Source organism: Carassius auratus, chromosome 31 (genome assembly GCF_003368295.1).
Source record: "Carassius auratus strain Wakin chromosome 31, ASM336829v1, whole genome shotgun sequence".
NCBI classification, from domain to species: Eukaryota; Metazoa; Chordata; class Actinopteri; order Cypriniformes; family Cyprinidae; genus Carassius; species Carassius auratus.
Window position 1 is genome coordinate 27812197 of NC_039273.1, and position 19664 is coordinate 27831860.

Sequence of the window (19664 nt, forward strand, 5' to 3'; positions counted from 1 at the left end):
AAAAGCAATTTTTTGTTTATTTTGCCAGTAGTCAATAGTATTGGCATATGTATGTAGATAGTACAATAGATAAGAATCATTAATCTACTACTGTTCATCATTGGCATGATAAGCATCAAACATTTAGCATTTAAAGCAGGTTCAATGAAGAGCAGCTTTTATGACAAGACAACCTGGCATTTGGAAAGTCAGGATTCTTTCCCATTGTTTTCTTTTTTCTGAGAGGTTCATCAATTTCTGAGCAGCTTGTAGACAACTTAAAATGCAGCTCACTTGATGCAATTTAAAGTATTGTGGACAGAAGTACTAAACCCCAGTCTTTCACAGCTATCATTAAAACCATCCCTCAAGCCAGGAAGTAATAGTGCACTCAGTCATATGCAGCCAATGCAAAGCATGAAATGAAGCCAGGCAAACAAATATTGGGTTACAACTAGTTGGTTCTGATGCTCTGTGGTAATTAAAAGATGACTATATGATGAGATAAATAAAACACAATTTCACAATACATATCTCTTAGATTATAATTAGGAAACAAAACAAGACACCAAAATGACACTTATTAAAAGCAGAATTTATTAGATATGGTACTTCTGACACTTATCATTGTGTTAAGTGTGTTTAACATATGTTTGGCTGTACTATATATATGCTTTTGGACTTGGATTATGTTGTTTGTATTTGAAAGGCAGCACGAACCATAACAGCACACAACTTTACACAGCTAATTCACTTTCTGTCCATATTTACAACAAATCCTCAAACACATTCACAGCATACATTCACACCAGAGACCAGCTAATATCTATTAATAACATCCAAAAAAGAGACTCAATGAAATATGATACTCTTCAGTGCGAGTATTAGATTACACACCAGTTCAGAGTACCTCATTTTTGGGGCTTACATTTTTTTCCGAATATATCACACACTTAGCAAGAGCACAAATTCTGCTTGCTCACTTGCTGCAGTCATTTTAAATTGTTGTTTAATTTGTCAATGTCAGACTTAAATCACAATGGTTTGACTATTTCAATTTGTGCCGTGCCTTTCTCTTAGGTTGGTCACATAAAAATAACTTGCACTAAATTACATTATTTTATACACTACGCATGGGTTGATTACAGTGGCCGGTCACTATGACAACAGGCCTACCATGATTCACCAATACTTGGCTGTTTTACTCAACAACAGATAATTACTGGACAAAAAGGTTATGTTTTTGGCTGATGGTCTCTGGGTATTTAAGACTAATAGACTGACAATAACAAGTGATGTATTTGTGCAGAATATAATACACACTTTCTGATTTATAAGGCTTAATTTGAGTAATAAAAACACAGCACACTATAAAGAAATACTGGAGACACTGTAATGCACATGACATATAAATATTCAGTGTAATTTGTTTTCATAGTGCTCTGTAGGAAGCAAAATATTAAAAGGATAGTTCACCCAAAAATGTTTTCATTTTTATTTTATATGAACAGTAATAACAGTTTTTCATTTTTGGGTGAACTGTTCCTTTAAGATTCTTTCAGCTACTTCATTAGATACCTCAAAGCATTTTAACAAATATTTAGTTTACAAACTGCAAATGTCCATAGTGTATATTGGTCAATTTAATACATACATTAAGACTAAAGAGTACGATTAAGATCGGTTTTCCCTGACAGGTAACGGATGTGTTCGGCACATAGATGTTTTTTTTAGAGATATTCACAAATGGTCATGCTCTTCTGCTGTCCCTCAGCAGTCAGGTGCCCTTAACGCAGTACCTGACAGGAAGTAGCAGGAGTTGGGGTGAGAATCTGCATGTGATCAACCCCTGGATCTCCCAGGCCATGTGGGGGCTGTCTCAAAGCTCCCATTCGTGTTGGCCGGACAGCACAGGAGAATGGTGCACATTCAAGATTAGGTTTGGAGGACAGCAATCAGAGCTGCTGAGGGGTGGCCTGCTCCCTGTAGCCTGAAAGTACAAGGGCATCAGAGTTCACAAGACAGCTAGTACTGTATATATACACTACTTGGGTCGGCAATATGTTTGAATGTTTTTGAAAGTCTCTTATGCTTACCAAGGCTGCATTAATTTGATAAAAACACAGTATAAACAGTAATATTGTGAAATAGTATTACAGTTCAAAATATATTTAATATATTTAAAAATGTAACTTATTCCTGTGAGTGCAAAGCTGAATTTTCAGTATAATTACTCTAGTTTCTGTGTCACACAATCCTTCAGAAATCATTCTAATATGATTTGGTGCTCAAACATTTCTTATTATTATCCAGTACTGAAATCAGTTGCGCTGCTAAATCTTTTTGTGCAAACCATAATTTATTTGAAACTTTTGAAACATTTTAAATGTCTTTACTGTCACTTTTGTGTCAATTTAATGCATACTATCTGAATAAAAGTAAATTGAAAAAGAAAAAGAAAAGAATTGTGTTCCAAACTTTTGAATGGTATTGTGTACAAGGGCAACTTGAATAGTTGAAATGAATAAATATGGATTGCTTGGCCTAATGGTTAAATATCTGCCATTGTAACTGATCGCTTTTAGGTACTGTAGTTGTATAATATAAATTATACAATATAAATTATACAATACATATTAGATGAAAAAAAAAATAGATATGTTACTTTGGCAACTAACTAAAATAAAATAAGTTCAAGAAAAAAATACTAAAACTTAAATAAATATAAATATGAATGATAAATAGAAATATTTACAAAATCTCAAAATCAACATCATGAAATTACTGAAACTTATATAAAAAAATATGTAAAAATAAAGGTTCATTCAAAATAATAAATAGTATATAGATAATACTAAAATAAATATTCTTTATTTTATTAATGTTCTTTATTATATATATATATATATATATATATATATATATATATATATATATATATATATATATATAAACTGTTTTATTTCTTACAGAAAGCCTAAAGAAAATTTGAAAGCATACTGTACCTAGCATCTGGAGGGGTGACTCAGTTCGGTTTTCATATATATATCGCCTTGAAAACGCCTAGTGGTGTTGACAAAGCAGTCTTATCTGTGCACTAAAATATCACCCTTTACTTTATCTTCCAGTATTTATAATGAGATATAGAATGGGAATAGATTAATGAGTCATGACCTTCTTAAAGCATTGCATTATAACGCAGATGACTCAATGCATTAAAGCTTTGAAATGATCCAGACCCACGCTTCAAATAACAAGCCAATTCTTTTTCGCATGCAAGCCATTTAGTAAACTGTACTGCACACTTTAAGTTAAATATAATTAAAGGGATGAACAACTTTGTTATTTGTTAATATTCATTCCAAACCCAAATGACTTTCTTTCTTAAAGAAAATTATTTTCAGTACAATGAAAAATTTATTCAAATCTCTTCATTTAATCAGACTCTCACTAACTCAATTATTCAGGTTATTAACAGTCCATAATGCTACTGTATGACTTAAAATGATTGTATACTTTTTTATATTTCCACTGTTCCTTATTTAATCTTATTATATTAGCCTCATTGTTCATTTCTCAGATCCTTTCATCCCAACATTGTTCAAAATACACCTTTTGTGTTTCATGAAAAGAAAGAAAATCATACAGGTTTGGATTATGCTTTCTGAGGTGAACTATTACTTTAAAAGCTGCTGTGCCACAAAGCCAAGGCTGCTGAAAGATCCGGTCAGAGGTCTCGTGCGACTGAAGGAGTCTCTGTATGAAGTCGCACTTTTGCAAAGCTTCTTTTTTAATGAGCACTATGGTTCTACTGGCATTTAATGGACAAAAAGTGGATCAAACAGACTGAGAGGAGACTGGCAGATGGCAAGTGGTGGGAGGCACATTATCCGAGATGGATCAGAATAAACAGAATGAGAGAAGCCGAGCTTGCAGCAATGGTAGTGATAAAGGGCTGAGACGAGTGACCAAACTGTGAGGACAGCAGACCTGTGTCAAATATATTATTGTGTTATGCTATTTTAGGATTTTACCATGTTTTTATTGCATTTAGATTGGTTGTCCTTAGTAACATTCATTACTTTCACTAGTAATATTTTTAAGGGTTAGATACACCCTGCAGATTTGACTATTATTAGATATTTAAATGCAAGAATGAATCCCCTTAATGATCATTCTGTAAAAAAATCAGCATAGTTTGGCATAATGATAACTATAGAGATGTTTTGGCATCTCATTTCTATGAATAGTTATATATTTATATATCATTAAATGTGTATAAAAGTATGAAACTTAATTATGCTTAATTACTTTGCTTTAGCGATATTGCATATTGCATATTGGCAAACTCATAATGCACTGCAACAAGTTCAGTAAAATAAATAAAAACAGTTTGTAAGAGATTTTTTACAGATTTATTTAATTCAAAAGAACTAATGTAACACAACTCTTGAACCTTTTGTCACAATTCATTTTCTGTGGCCATAACCAGATATATAGAAATTTAGATCCAGAATAAGAAGCTAATTCAGATGAATTTATGTTAGCACAAAAAATAAAATAAACCTCTCGCGGCTGGAGACGGTAATGTTTTCTATTGGTTAATTTCTCTTAGTTCATTTCTCTCGGGTTCATGTCAAATAAATTTTATAAATAAGTCGCACCTGACTATAAGTCGCAGGACCAGCCAAACTATGAAAAAAAGTGTGACCTATAGTCCGGAAAATACAGTATATTATATCTAACATTTGCTGCCTCCAAACATTTACATTTGTAATATTTAATGATAATTAATGATAAAGGCCTTACATTCCTAGACAATATTGAGGTTGCAAACGTTGCAAACAAAGAAACATTGCGTTTATAACAAAACAATTTTTTTTTTGCAGTGTATCTGCAGTATGTATGTGGCCAATGCTATGTTTTATAATATTTGAGACAGGTCTGACTATAAGTTGCGACAAGACAAAAGTCAAATATTAGGTTCACCTACCTTCAGAGACTTCCAATCCAAAAGGTTGCAGCAAAATAATTGAATAATAGATTAGAATTTTGAATCATATGTGTTTAAACATTTAATGATGCTACAAACGTTCCACAGGAAAAACACGACAAAGTTCTGTGAGTTGCTTCGTCCGCCTCCACAGAACAATTACTGCAGAGCTTTCAATCCACTCCTACCAGCAGACCGCTCTAATAGTCATTGTTCAAAGGATTCTGGCACCTTCTACAGCCCTGGAAGGCGGAGGTGATATTATATTAGAAGGAGTGAGAAAGATGTGAGGTTGAACATGAACGGAGCTCACTATGGCCCACAGCAGGGTGTCTACTGAAATCCTGTCATTTTTTTTACACTTACTACACATGTGAAAGGGAAAGTTCACCCAAAAAGGAAATTTCTGTCATCATTCATTCACCCTCATGTCGTTCCAAAGCTCCGCACATGGCATACAGGAAACAAGTACGCTAAATCATGTGCACGATTTACTAATTCGTTCTCTCGATTTATAAATTTTCCGCATGTTTACTAATTCGTTCTCTCAATTTTCCTAAATTTGGGGAAGTCATGGCTTAGCGGTTAGAGAGTATAACTCCTAACCCTAAGGTTTTGGGTTCGAGTCTCGGGCCTGCAATACCATGACTGAGGTGCCCTTTAGCAAGGCACCGAACCCCCAACTGCTTTTTGGAACAACGAGGGTAAGTAATGACAGAATATAAATTTTTGGGTGAATTATCCTTTTCTTTAAAATTTACTATGTTCTAGTTTTGCTGGAGATCATTAAAAAGAGGTCTGTGAAATCATGAGCGTTGATTTCCTAAAGTGCATATAGTGTGATTTAAATTCATATTTATTAATTATTTTTAGACATTATTATTATTATTATTTTTATTGGAACACGAAAGGAGAATTATTTTAAGAATTGAATTTATTAAATGTATTTATTTGGTTTAACAACAGTTTATAATTGCTAAAAACGTCCAGCAAAGGCCTATAAAATAATAAATAAACACTATAAAAGTATTAAAGTGGTTAATACTCTTGGGTTCCACAAGAAAACATATGTATGTGATAATATATATTATCTTCCATGACAACCAAAAAATAAATAAATAAATAAATAAATAAATGAATATATATATATATATATATATATTAGTGCTGTCAAAATTAGCGCGTTAACGCATTCGATTAATTTGAAATATTTAACGCGTTAAAAAAAAATAACGCAATTAACGCGGTTGCAGTTTTTTTTTATTTCCAGTTGTGGCCTATGTGTGTTCAACGTGCAAAGAAATATGGATAAGACCCAGGAAGGACTTTTAGACGGAAAGTTTCAGTATAAAACTCTGCCGGATTACTCTTCAGTCTGCCATCAGACCTTTCTGTAACGCTAATAAGTATTTTTTGTACACAGTGCCGCGAACTGTCAATCACTCCTGTACGCGTGCATCACTCGCAGCTGCAGCAACTTGCGCTCTCTCTCTTCATCACGCTTTAAAACAAAAAGGGGACAAAAAGATCATATTGTCTTTGTGCATAGGCTATAGATTAATTAGATAAATGAATATCTAAATTTGCACCTTGCCGTCTACGGTATTTTTTTAGAATTTAGAAAAAAGATGCTGCAGCCAATGAGCAGCCAGCGGGGGCTGCAGGACGACTCAACCTCCGCAGACAGTTTTTAATGTTTATCAGACAATAAATACTCGAGATTTTGCTTTAGTATAACTCACAACGAGTTTCACACACCTTCTCCGGCCACGTTGAGTTGTTGACACTTAACAGTGGGAAAAGCGACACATGCGCTATTCACTTGTATAACTTAAGGGTGAATGGGTAATGTAGTTTCTGCTCTGGGTGGGATGAATTAGGAAGCTTGCATTGTGAAGGGCGCTCTGAAAATCGGCAGTGCAGGTAAAAGATTAAAACCTCTATTAAAACAGATGTCCAAATGAGCGAACCGGTACGCTACAAGCACGTTCTGGGCGCACGGAGAGGTGGCGGTACGCTCAAGAGCTATATTTGGAAGTGGCTGTACTGAGTACCAGTGCGTACCGGCCCACTTAAAGCACTGGCAATGACTATACTTTGGAATTTTTTTGCAGTCCACTTAGAATTCAACATGGAAATCATTTTTGTTTTTTATTGGCATCGATTGTTTTGAAATTCAAATTGTACTTACATGCCTGTGTTTTTATTTCTGTAATAAATATGGCTTTCAAGCCAACAGTTAATTTGGAGGATATTGATGATTTATTGCAGGTATGTTGTTTACATGAGAAAATCTGTGTTACAAGTTAAACAAAAATTCCAATAAACAATCATATTTTGAATTTAAATAGTTTCTTTGTCTTGAGTTTACATGAATTATTGACATTTTACATTTACATATCCCAAAAGTTTCAGTCTTTTAATTGCGATTAATCGCGATTAATCGCGATTAATTTTAAAAAATTGTGCGATTAATTAGTTAATTTTTTTTAATCGATTGACAGCACTAATATATATATATATATATATATATATATATATATATATATATATATATATATATATATATATATATATATACACACAGTATATAAAAAAGTGCTTGTAGTGGTATTATTGAGGAATACTCACTTGCCAGAATGACCATGTCCATTCCCCAAAATATGCTCATGATCCAGCCCACCATGACAATGGCTGTGATGATCTGGATGAAGGCGGCTGCGATGTTCAGCCAGAAAACACAGCACATGTGCCTGTCAGGAAGATCTGTCCTCGCTCCGCACAGAACCGTGAAGGCTGAGACGAATGTACCTGTCACAAAAATACAGTGAAATTCTGTGAGCATGGGACGATACAGTATGATCCTCTTCTGTGGTTAAAATGGTTAACACATGCAATATGACCTCAGTCTTGATCTCAGCTTAAAACCACCTGCTGTAATGATATCATTCATCATGGTGTGAATTATATAGTACATTACAGAAAGATCAAGACATAAATATGGCATAAAATATTAACAGAGGAGCTTGAAAATAAATTAACGTGATGATTTTAATAACAGTCAATGTCAGATATGCCTGTAGCTTTTCTTACATCTGTGGTCTGGATGAAATCAATGTTTGTACTGTGTTTAAAATATTGTACATTTTGGTCTATCATCACACTTCTGATAACTTACAATACTGCACAAGTCATATGGAATACAAGTATGTTTCTTTTTTGTTGCTGTGTGAACAATATCTCAAAAATATCATTAATCTTTAAAATTTCTAGAACAATATGAATGTGAATAATAACATGATTTTCATTTTTGCTTGATTAAGGTGAACTTAAAGTTTATTATTATTTTTGTATTATTTAAATGTATTTACAAGTAAAAAAAGGAAATTTAACAATAATAAATGAAGGGCAGGGACTGGTTTTAACTTTTAATTGACTGGAAGATTAAAATTGGTTTGTTATGAATGACATCAAAAAAAAAATTTAATATGCTTTTCTGATCTTCCACAGATCTGTCTGAAGAAGAGTCTTTGGGAACTCTTGGGAACTTTAACCAACATGGTACTGTAACCTACCAAGACAATTTTTGTCAGATACATTTTTCATTCCTTTTAGCAATTAGGTTATGAATAGCTTTCCATATTTGTAAGTCCGATGAGCATAATTCACACTGAAGGAGTCTGAGCGAGCAAGCACTAGTGTTATCACAATACTAGATTCTAATGGCGAGGACAGCGGCTGAATATAAGCATATCCCACAAAACTGATGAGTCTCCTTAAATGTTCTTTATTCAGCCCGGATACAGCCTGTTCTTTAGTTAACGGTCTGCTGCTATGAAATGTTTAGCTGTTATTGAGAAGAACTGGGACAGAACCTCTTTTGGAAGGGGCTTTCCAAGTAGAGAAGTGTAAAAAAATAATAATTTTTTTACAGTGTTTTATTCCCACGGCTGACATACAAACAATACATTTACAGAACTGCGCCCAAAAGCAGACAGCTAACAATAAACACCAAGGAATTAAAGAACAAATGTAGGAAGTGGAAAAAGGCATAATTTTCTAAGTCCCTTGACTTGAGGAGGAGATATGTGTAAGCGTTCTCATTCTTCTCCAAGGCAGTTGCTTGACTGGTGAATGCAGCCCTTGAAGTAAGTCTAGATTAAATAATACATCTAAAAATGTAATTTATTCCTGTTCATTTTAAGCTTTTCAATTTTCAAAAGCCACAAACAAATGAATGAATGCTCCAGTCTTTAGTCTTACATGGCCCTTCAGAAATCATTGTAATATACTGATTAGGTGCTCAAGAAACATTTATTATCATCATCATGTTGTGCTCCTTAATACTTTTGTGGAAACTGATATTTTTTTCAGGCTTTGATTAACAGAATGTTCAAAAGAGCAGCAATTATTTGAAATGGTAATCTTTTATAACATTATAAATGTCTTTTTTGTCATTGTTGAATATAAGTATAAATTGTTTCAGCAAACTTTACTGACACCAAACTTTTTAATGGTAGTGAATACAGTATATAAACTGAAATCAAATTGAAATATGTTGAATATAAATTGATAAATGTACAGACGGATGGACAGGCAGACAAACAGATGACCAGAAAAACAGACGGTCAGACAGATCAACTTTGGACCAGGATGAAAGAACATCATTTACCAGAATGCACCACATGTGTTATTTTCATTACTCTTTGAAATATATATATTTTTAATTCATCTTCCTATCATTTAAATTTCAATTCAGCTTACTCTAGGGTTCATAAATTCACAATGAATCGAAAGGGAGCCAGTTCTTCTGTCCCGAATCTTGCTCTGCCACCCATCCGTTGCTATTTCCGTCAGCATGGTTGAGTGAACACTGCTCAGGTCAAGCCAAACAGATCCTTGGGTGTTTGTAGCAGCCTAATTAAAGTGAATGAGGCAAGGACCCCAACTCCACCATATTATCTCACACACACACACACACACACGTGCACGACAAATCAACTGCACGATCACATCAGGGTGTCAACTATGCTTTCTTCCTGTCAAACTGCTTAAAGCACTGGAAACCAAGGCCAATGTCTGCTTGCATATGCCACACATATAATTTAGAGGCCACATCACATGAACACACTCACACTTTTTTTTTCTCTATGAAGAAGGGATGCTTGAAGATAAGATACAGTAGGGTGGTGAGGGGTCCTAGTCCCTGCACATTAGGCTCACAATCACTATAATTTTCCTCAGCCTTCCTTATATGCGCCCCATTGCCAGTGTGGGAGGTTAATTATCCCATTCAGTTCCTTTTCTTCTGAAAGAGACAAATGTTGCTAGGAGAGTGTGTGTGGAGGTTCTTGGGTGCCAATGTATTTTTTAGCACTCTAGGGTGTTTTAAACCTATGCACTGTAGGCACATAATTGTGTAGACCCTTGAGGCTGCAAGGAATGGAATTCAGTTTTCTTCTCTCCCATTGTTCACCGTCTTCAGACTGGATACTAGTGGATGCACCATTCAGTATTTTTCAGGAAGTCATTCACAAGACTCCTCACTTGTTGATTGCACATTACTAATAATAAAAAAAAATTCTTTAAGCAACAAATCAGCATTTTAGAATGATTTCTGAAGGATCCCGTGACACTGAAGACTGGAGTAATGATGCTGAAAATTCAGCTTTGCTACCACAGGAATAAATTACATGTATTTAATATTTTATAATATTACTGTTTTGGTGTATTTTGATTAAATAAGCAAGTAGCATATGATTGTGTGTATTTTTTGAGGGAATCCATGGCTCGAAAATGTTAATGGAAACAGGAATCAAGGAAATGTGAGTTTTTGTAAGCTAGTGGAACTGTATGTCTTATTTTTTGAAATGCATATGGAGAAAATCAAACACTGTGTACACAGCACCTCTCTAACATTAACCATGCACGCCGTGTTTGGACCACAGGTGGCAACTTAAGGCCCGAGAGCTTCATGTATAACAGAGTCATTTCGAAAGCTAGGTGAAGGATTGGCCTCAAGGTAGGCCTAGAGAATATGCACAGCGACCATTTCGGAAATTGAAAATTCCACAACAGCTCTGCAGCCTCTATTTAAAACAGCTCAAGGATCAGAGCCAAGACAGCTTGCGAGGAGACGCAAAAAAAGTCAGTCTGACTGCCTGCAGCCATCGCAGTTTTCAGCCTTTCTGCGAGGAGCTGATTACTCATCAGTCATTTACTGGCTGTTCAATCCATTCCGCAGAGAGAGTCATTTGGGTAAACACTGTCTTTTATCAGGCTCACAGCCTTTAAAGGGACAATTTCACGTGGAGTGACTGAGCCTTGAGAAGATCAAAATGATTAAAAAGCATGCTAGAACATTTTGTTACATGAAAAACCCCATAAGGGGAACAACTTGAGTCATTTTCATTTCCCCAAAAGTTACAATTTGAAATGAACTTGTGCCTTATTGCCAAACCTTACAATCAAATTTTTCTGTTTACTGTTTATTGCTAATGTAGACTTGGTCATTAATCACACTGCAAATCTTATGTAATCTGAAGCAAGAGCATTAGTGTAATTCGTTATCGGGTGTCTCTGCTGATTGCCACAGTGCAGCTGTATTAAAAATGAGACCAATAACAGTCTCTGAATGATGTCATCTCGTTTTAAAGAGACCGTCTGTATAAAACTAGAGGTAACAGTGCTCAGTGGTCTTCTATCTGTTGCCACAAACATAAATACATTCGCACGGAACATCATCAAAAGCTGAGAGGAAAGTTCTTCATTGAACTTCGTACATACTTGAAAGCATTTGATTTCAGACTCCTCTTAAATTTGCATTGCAAAGCTTTGAATATGTTAACACAATGAAAAGAGTAAAGTAAAGACACCAAATTAGAGCACCACTACACTGTTAACCACTGTAGTCCATTTTTAGCTTGAATCCACAAGAGAGTTAAGGTCCCATTCAATAGTCCTCTGCCTGACAGTCACAGGCTCCTCTGAGCGTCTGTTTTTTTCTCTGGAATTCCGTTTGAATATTATTCAATATGACCATACTTAATTGTTTTGCCTGTTTATGTGCACTTTGAAGGACACTCGTGGAATGAATTCATTTGCATTACAGTGTCTACCTCTTTCAATCTTAGCGGAGAGAGGCAGGCAGGCTTCTGCTAGTATCTGCTGTCATGGAAACTAGAAGAGCACCAGGGCTAAAGCGATAGGTTTAGTTCAAAGAGTGATGGGATAGCATCGGCATGAGCAACACAAATAGTTTAAACCATCCTGATCTGCACCTAAGCCAGCTGGCCGACCAGCTAAACCAGTAGAAGACCATGAACCAACTGTTTTTATCACCAGGGTTATCAGTAAAAAGACTTCTGTCAAAACTCTGGTTATTGTGATTTACTGTACATTCCTGGCTGGGTAAAAATATCTTGTGGAAATGTTTCTGTAAAACTGTTTCTGAATGCATAAATGCATCTGAAGTGGTCGACTTTTGTCTTTTCTTTGCACTTCAAACACTCACATTTCAAATGATACTCCATTTCAAACAAGGGTTTTGTATGATGTTCACTACATATTTCCCTCTATTTTTGAACTTAAAATGGAAAGCTTAGAAGAATATTTTATTACTTTATTAATCTTCCTTTGTATGTATTAAATGCCAGAAATCTGCATGCTCACCACAAAATGTTCCCCTTGTGAAAAAACCTTCTATTCATACCAGGGCAAGATGGAAAATCATCAGTTTTCCACTTTTAGACCTTGAGAAACAAATTTCTTCGGATTAAATATAAAAAAATCTATATCCGATTACATCTAAACCAAATATGTTTTTGAAAAGGTTACATTTTGTTCCACACAAAGCCTGAAATAAAAAAGATTTTTCTAGTATGCCTGAACAAATGAGCATACAAGCCTAATGCAATGCAATCTGGGATATGAAGTTCTTCCACCCTGGTCCACAAAAGATAATTTATTAAATATAATATGATATTTAGCCATCCATCCATCCAACAGCAAAATTCAAAGTTTGCCCTGATAAACTTTGCTGTTTTAGATCAAATTTATAGTTACAAATTTATTTTTTGCTTCATTCAAATTCCAAATTGTCCGAAGAAAACATTTTAAGGTTTGTTTAGTTGCAGCATCTGAAGCAACTTATTTAAAAGTATGCTTATTGCATTATTAGTGTAAAGCACCCAGATGCCCAGCTCCGTCATTGTTTGGACATGAAATCTATTAATAACACCCTCACTGTTTGCACATGCAAATTAGCATGGTTTGATGATTTTAATCTAAATTCATCTGGCACCCAACACATGCCCTGCAAAGTATCTGCAATTAAAGTTGAGGAGAGCATGTTGTCAAGCATGACTCACTAACTAGAGTGGTAATGGTCTCTGACAACACAAGTGCAGACAGTGTGCTCAAGAGAGCCCCATTTGGCTACTGGCATTTTCCCTTCATCATCGTCATCCAAACATGGGCTCTCTTGTCATAATATTCCACTTTAGTTTAAGTATGAGCAACTGCACAGCAGACAGGAGCTCAGTAAACCATACCACTGCGCAGAGATGATACGAGACAGGCACATAACTGCCTGCAGAATGCATGTTCATTTTATAAGTATTTATGCAGCATATGCACTGTTTCATTCTGAACGCTTGCGTCCTCCAAAAGCACTCCGTGTCCTCCAGACTCCAGAGGGACTGGTCGAAACTTGAGGAGGAAAGGCTATGCTAAAGTGGACTGCAAGATGAGATGACTTGAGGCACAGGTCCAATAGGGGTATCCTGATGGATGAAACCAATATTGACACAAATACTAGAGGGCCACAAGTGACTGAGTGATGCAGTCACCAGGTTGAATACTGTATGTTCAGTCTAACTGCAACTGTCAGAGATTGATCTAAGCTCTGCAAATGTCCCGGATGCATAAGTCTGGGCAAAGATCCCATAAAGGAGCCAGATATTTCCCATGCCCTGGTATCAACACACAAAAAGTAGGGCTGGGTTGACAATATTGACTACCAGATCTTAAAAGTGCAGTAAGTAATTTCTAAGAAAACGCTGTTGTTATATGAAATCACCAGTACAAGCACGCCCCACCAAAGGATCATACCCCTTGATAGGTCTTGATAGGTCCGCCCCAAAATGTACAAACATGCTATGTACTTACTGGTGATTACAAGTGTGTTTTGGTGCTTTGTCCAATTCACTTTCAAGAGTGTTTTTCTCAGAAATCAATGCACCTTTAATTGATTCACATTTTCACGAACCAATATCAAATCAATGTGACATGACAGATTGCAGTAGCTCCGCAGTTCAAATCGCACTGTAGAGACGAACAAATCATTTCTTTCTTTTTCTACTAGTTATAGTACAAAATAAACATGAATGATCATCAGAATGCCTGTAAAAAACTGTTTTATGTATGTTTTAAACTATTTAAATGTATCACGTCTCATTTAATCCGTCAATGTGTTACGTAACATTATATTTACCTCAGAAAAGACACTCAATACACAAACCTGTTATTCATGTCTCATTTATTGGATGTTTGAATATTTTTTTTCATGAAAATAAATTATGACAACCACAGTGTAAATGTTTATTTTTTAACAATGAATTGGAGTACTAAATATCATTTAAAAATTTAATTAAAAAAAAACTGTCTTAGTTATATGTCAAATATTTGTACACATCTAAATAAACCGAATAAATACATCTAAAATATCTAAATATGTCTCCAAAAAATTGTAATCTGAATCAAATAGATAATCTGTGTCTGTGTAAGTATCCATAACTGTGGGGTTAAAAGGAAGAGATATCTGATGTACTGCATGATCCATAAAAGACGAGGGAGCCTATCACCTATCAAGACGATACACTTGGCACAGATTAAAAGTGTTCAGAGTAAGGTTTCAGCAAAATGCTTTTGAATTGAAAGACTTTGGTGCAAAATAACAAGGAGTATTCTTTTGTTACTATTTCTAGCATATTTCAAAGACATTCCCTGAGGTCATGCTTCCCAGCCTAACTAGACATAAGGGAGATCAATATTCTTCTGCCATGTGTGCTTTTATGCTTTGAAAATTGCAAGCTACAAAGTGATGCTTTAAATGTGTAGTGGTACTAGAATTCTTAAAGAGAACTATTCCAAACGATCAATTTGGTCTTTGAAGATTGACATCATTGCATAATCTATTGGCAATTAAGAAGAGAGGCATGTTAGATGAAAGAAGAAAGTCACACAAGTTGATCACATACATGACCAAATACCAGAGATGAACAGTTACTTAGACACTGAACTAACATGATCGAGAATCAAGTTGGAAATGACAATATCAAGTTGGACAAATGGACGGGCTAGGAAGGAGAAAAGGTCAAGTTATTAATCAGGGTAATGGAGTATGAGTGGATGCAATTTATTTATGATCTTCTTGATTAACTGTTCTGGTATGAATCTGGTGATGGATCTGTTACTTCACTTCAAAAACTGGACATGAGCTGAAAAAAAAAATTGTATTGAATCTTGACCTAATCTGTTCCTGTTAACGTCCAGATAATCCAAGTGTGTTTTTGTGCTTTGTGGCTCAATAAGAAATAAGGTCGTTTATGATCATAAAAAAATTATCATGTTTAAAACACATATGTCAGGGTGTTGGAATTAGAAATATAATACTTTAATTAACATTGATTTTATTAATTTTTGAAAAGCAATTTAACATAAATTAGGTAATAACATATATTTCTTACACTTTGACTACAGTGTAAGCATATTAATCATTATATCATGCATTTTTAAATCACCAGCCGAAATATTATAGCATTTTCTTTGGGTTTTACCATTTGACAACTTGAACTAACCATGATATAATTTCCTGTTTATGATATAATTTCCCGATTCATTATATAATTTCACATGACAAAAATGGCTTTCTGCATGTTGCTTCATGTCACTTTTATCCATTTTCCTAAACAATAATAACACCATTAGCCAACCTACTCAAAGGTCATCCTGTTGAGGTTTTCAGCCTTTTGATGAGTCTTTTTCATCATTATACCACCCACATGTTTGACTTCATGCCCCACAAACACATAAAAATAGATTGTAATTCGGAAATTGAAAACATTTTCAATGAAGGTGAATCCATTTGTTTGTATGAACTGCATTTTTTGTTTTGTTGTGGAAAGTAATAGACACTGAAATTAAGTCATGTCACTGACCCATATACAAAAATATCACCCAAAAAATAGAAACACATGAAGGAATGCATGAATGAAACAAATAAAATAAGCCTTGCTCAAAGTAGTATTTAGACATTCCAATCGCAAATGGAAAGCATAAACAAAAAGTATAAGTAATATATTATATCTATGTATTACTTAAACTGTATAAGAATGCAATATTTTAAGGAAATTTAAATGACTTAAGCGCGCACCCAAAGAACTTGTTGATGGAATGCAGTTCGTTTCGGGTGTAGTGTTATATCTCGCAGGTGGTTGTGTGTATATCAGCGAATCTCCTCCTCGTACTCACCCAGTCCGGGCACAAATGTGTTGAGGAAAAGGCAGATGACAGCTACAGGGAAAGGCATATAGGGGATGGCAGCCCGTAAAGCTCCTTTCTTCTCCCTGACTTGAACAACAACTCCGCTGGTAGAAGAAGAAACTCCTTTTTCGTTCATTTCTGTGTCTTTCTGGTCCATTTCCCGATTTTCTAAACTACTTACAAAGCTTGAAATCCTTGTTTTGGTTTGTACTGGACACTATCAGGCGCAGCTCCAGCGCGAGCGCAAGCTTTGTGTTGATATGAGTGCGCGCAGTGAACGGTAGGCGTCACACTTACTACTGTCTTTGCAACTGTGTCAGTGAGCGATAGTAGATCGTTACACAATAGATTTAAAGGCACAGTGGTGAATTTGACAGATTTGATCGACAGATTATAACTGGATTATACCGATTGCTCGAAATATTACTGGTATCCAGTAAATGTTTATGCTTCACTGTCAGAATTTTACATCACCTACTTCTTCTGAAACTGCTGGTAGTGCTCTTGGACAATTATTAGCCTACTAAAAAAATGAAGCAATTATTAGATCATTAAAAAAATATAAATTGTTAATTTTTTTGTCCTGTTGATATTATTTTCCCCTTTTAAACCACATTTTCCCTTTGCCTCCTCTGGGAAAATTAACTTGCTGTTTATACAGAAGAATAGTCTTTGGTGAGCCATGGCCTGTCACTGACAGTTTCTGAAAATGGCGATGTGTTGCACCTTGACTAAAAAGGCCATCAGAAGCCAGAGCCATCACAATGAACCAAACGACAAATCAAAACCATCTGGACCTGTTGTGTCAGCAGCTGTGGGTCTGAAGCTGTGGCACGTATTAAGGAACATTTGTCACGTCCCAGCCTGCAGACCGGCAGCAGTCTGCATAATACGCTATTACAGTGGATTTTTCTTCTTGTGCCATTATTTGAACATGCACATACTTAATGGTTTAGCATGGAAATAGTGAGAAAATTATCAAGCAATATAATTGATATAATAAGGATATTTTGATCATTGTAACCCTCTGGTGCTCCACATGATGGTCAAAATGACCCTTCTTGTTTCACAGAAATGAATGTACAGTACTATGTTTTAGATTTATGTTTTTCTATGCTTTGAAGCACATATTTTTTTGGTTTCTTTTAAAAAAATAGGTCACACGTGGAAGTGAAAAAAGTGAAATTTTGAAAAAGTAAAGAAGTTTAAGTTTATTGATATGTAAAATGCATAAACATAGTATTTCCACATTTTATGTGAAATATATTTTCCATAACATGATTTGGTCTATAACTGTGAGAAAAATCTAAGCCCTAAATATAAACAAGTTGTGTTCCAAATTTGAAGTTGATATTTTAAAATAATACGGTTTCAGTACGATTTTATTTAGATGTACAGTAGTACCAAATGTTTTCACTAGATTAAATTTGTTTCCTATTTGTTTCCAGTGCTGTTAATTTTTGACCATGAGGAATGTAACTATATTTTTTAAACTGTGTTTTTATATATATATTTTTTTAACTATTAAACCTTTTCAATTTATGTACCGTATTTTTCGGACCTGAGTATAATTCACATCAGTCCAAAAATACGTCATGATGAGGAAAAAAAACATATAAGTCGCGCTGGACTATAAGTCGCATTTATTTAGAACCAAGAACCAAGACAAAACATTACCGTCTCCAGCCGCGAGAGGGCGCTCTATGTCTTCAGTGTAGACTACAGCAGCACTGAGCAGCATAGAGCGCCCTCTGGCGGCTGTAGACTGTAATGTTTTCTCTTAGTTTATTTCTCTCGGTTCATGTCAAATTAATTTTGATAAATAAGTCGCACCTGACTATAAGTCGCTGGACCAGCCAAACTAAGAAAATAAGTGTGACTTATAGTCCGGAAAATATGGTACATGATTTTTAGTAGTGTGTGTTCACACAGCAAGTGCAAAAACCTTTATAAAGTTTCATACCATTCCGATGAAGTAAAACATTCTAAAAACAAAACAAAACGTAAAAATTGCCAATCATAAAATGATGAAAGAGCACCAGAGGGTAAAATTTTACTTCATGCAGTATTGATGTTATCATTGGTACAGTCTTAAACAGGTTCCAAAAGGGAACCTGCTGTGATTCCATAAAGAACTATTTTGGGTTCCACAAAGAACCTTTCAGTGGACAGCTGTTATGTTCTAAAGAAAATTTTGTTCAAAAGCAATGTTCCATGGATCCTAACGGTTCTTCATGGAACCATAGATGACAATAAATAACCTTTTTAAGAGTTTAAGTCATTGCATATACTTATTAAATCTTCATATTCTCCAGATTTCATCTCCAAATCACTCCATATATAGAGGAATTAAGCTACTCCAAAGTGAAAGGACTTTGTTGTTATTTTTACCCTGAAGGAATCCATCTAAAAGTGCTGCTAAGACTCTTTTATTTGCAGTATAATTATATCAGAATTTTCATGACAGCTCAACTGTTGAAGTATAATGAAGTCTGAAGGGTTGTGAAGTGCACAAGCTAATGTTTAGCCTACACTGTGGATATTTGTTTCTGCTTTATTTCCCTGCCCTTGGGAAAAACAGCCATATGAAAACAAACAATCGATTTCAGTTCAGGCTGTTTTGACATTTTAAGTACATGCATGCACTCTTTGTGTAATGAAGTCAGTCTATGGAGGCTGAAGCAATTCCACTAGTGAGATTTAGATGCTCCATTCTTAAGCTTAACAAACAGGAACCAGTCATCAGACAATTCGCTATAAATATTCATGAAGGTGACCCGCCCCCACCCCACACACCATCCCAAAATCAGTCATTTTATTGTCAGGTCACCTAGCAACAGGGTATTCTAGGCAGACGTGGTTAATATACAATCTTTCTTGTATGACCTCAGCTGAAAGAGTGTAATATGAAATGCCAAAAAGTCATTCTAGCCTTTCTTCATGCTGCATGCAATTTTTTATTCTGCATGGTTTTAAAAACTAGGACACCAAAGAAATATCAAATGCAATGTAATAATACAACAACATGTTACAGTCTTCCATCTGGAGGGACAGGAGTAGTTATTGGCTTAATATGAATCATTACCTAATATCTCGATTTTAATATTTCTTTGGCCCTTCAGGCAAGAGGAGGGGGGAGTGGAGATGC

The 19664-nt window shown here is 35.1% G+C and overlaps 1 protein-coding gene across 2 annotated transcripts; it reads right to left on the minus strand.

The window, feature by feature from the left end:
* Nucleotides 1-553: 553 nt before the first annotated feature.
* On the minus strand, nucleotides 554-16820 carry LOC113051040 (protein stum homolog). 2 transcript variants are annotated; one of them, XM_026214652.1, is made up of 4 exons: nucleotides 16505-16820; nucleotides 7604-7783; nucleotides 4973-4981; nucleotides 554-1969 (listed from the first exon to the last, which is right to left on the minus strand). In XM_026214652.1, exons 1-4 carry the CDS (start codon nucleotides 16671-16673, stop codon nucleotides 1935-1937), a joined length of 393 nt encoding a protein of 130 aa, XP_026070437.1. In that variant the 5' UTR covers nucleotides 16674-16820; the 3' UTR covers nucleotides 554-1934. The 2 variants fall into 2 exon arrangements, with proteins under 2 accessions (XP_026070437.1, XP_026070438.1); XM_026214653.1 differs by lacking the exon at nucleotides 4973-4981.
* Between the last annotated feature and the right edge of the window lie 2844 nt (nucleotides 16821-19664).

What these genes read in the sequence shown, in the direction of transcription:
- LOC113051040 (XM_026214652.1), bottom strand. Translation starts at nt 16,673, where the DNA reads ATGGACCAGAAAGACACAGAAATGAACGAAAAAGGAGTTTCTTCTTCT. An exon ending in CACATTTGTGCCCGGACTGG is followed by an intron (nt 7,784 to 16,504) that starts GTGAGTACGAGG and finishes TTTTTGTGACAG; the next exon opens with GTACATTCGTCTCAGCCTTC.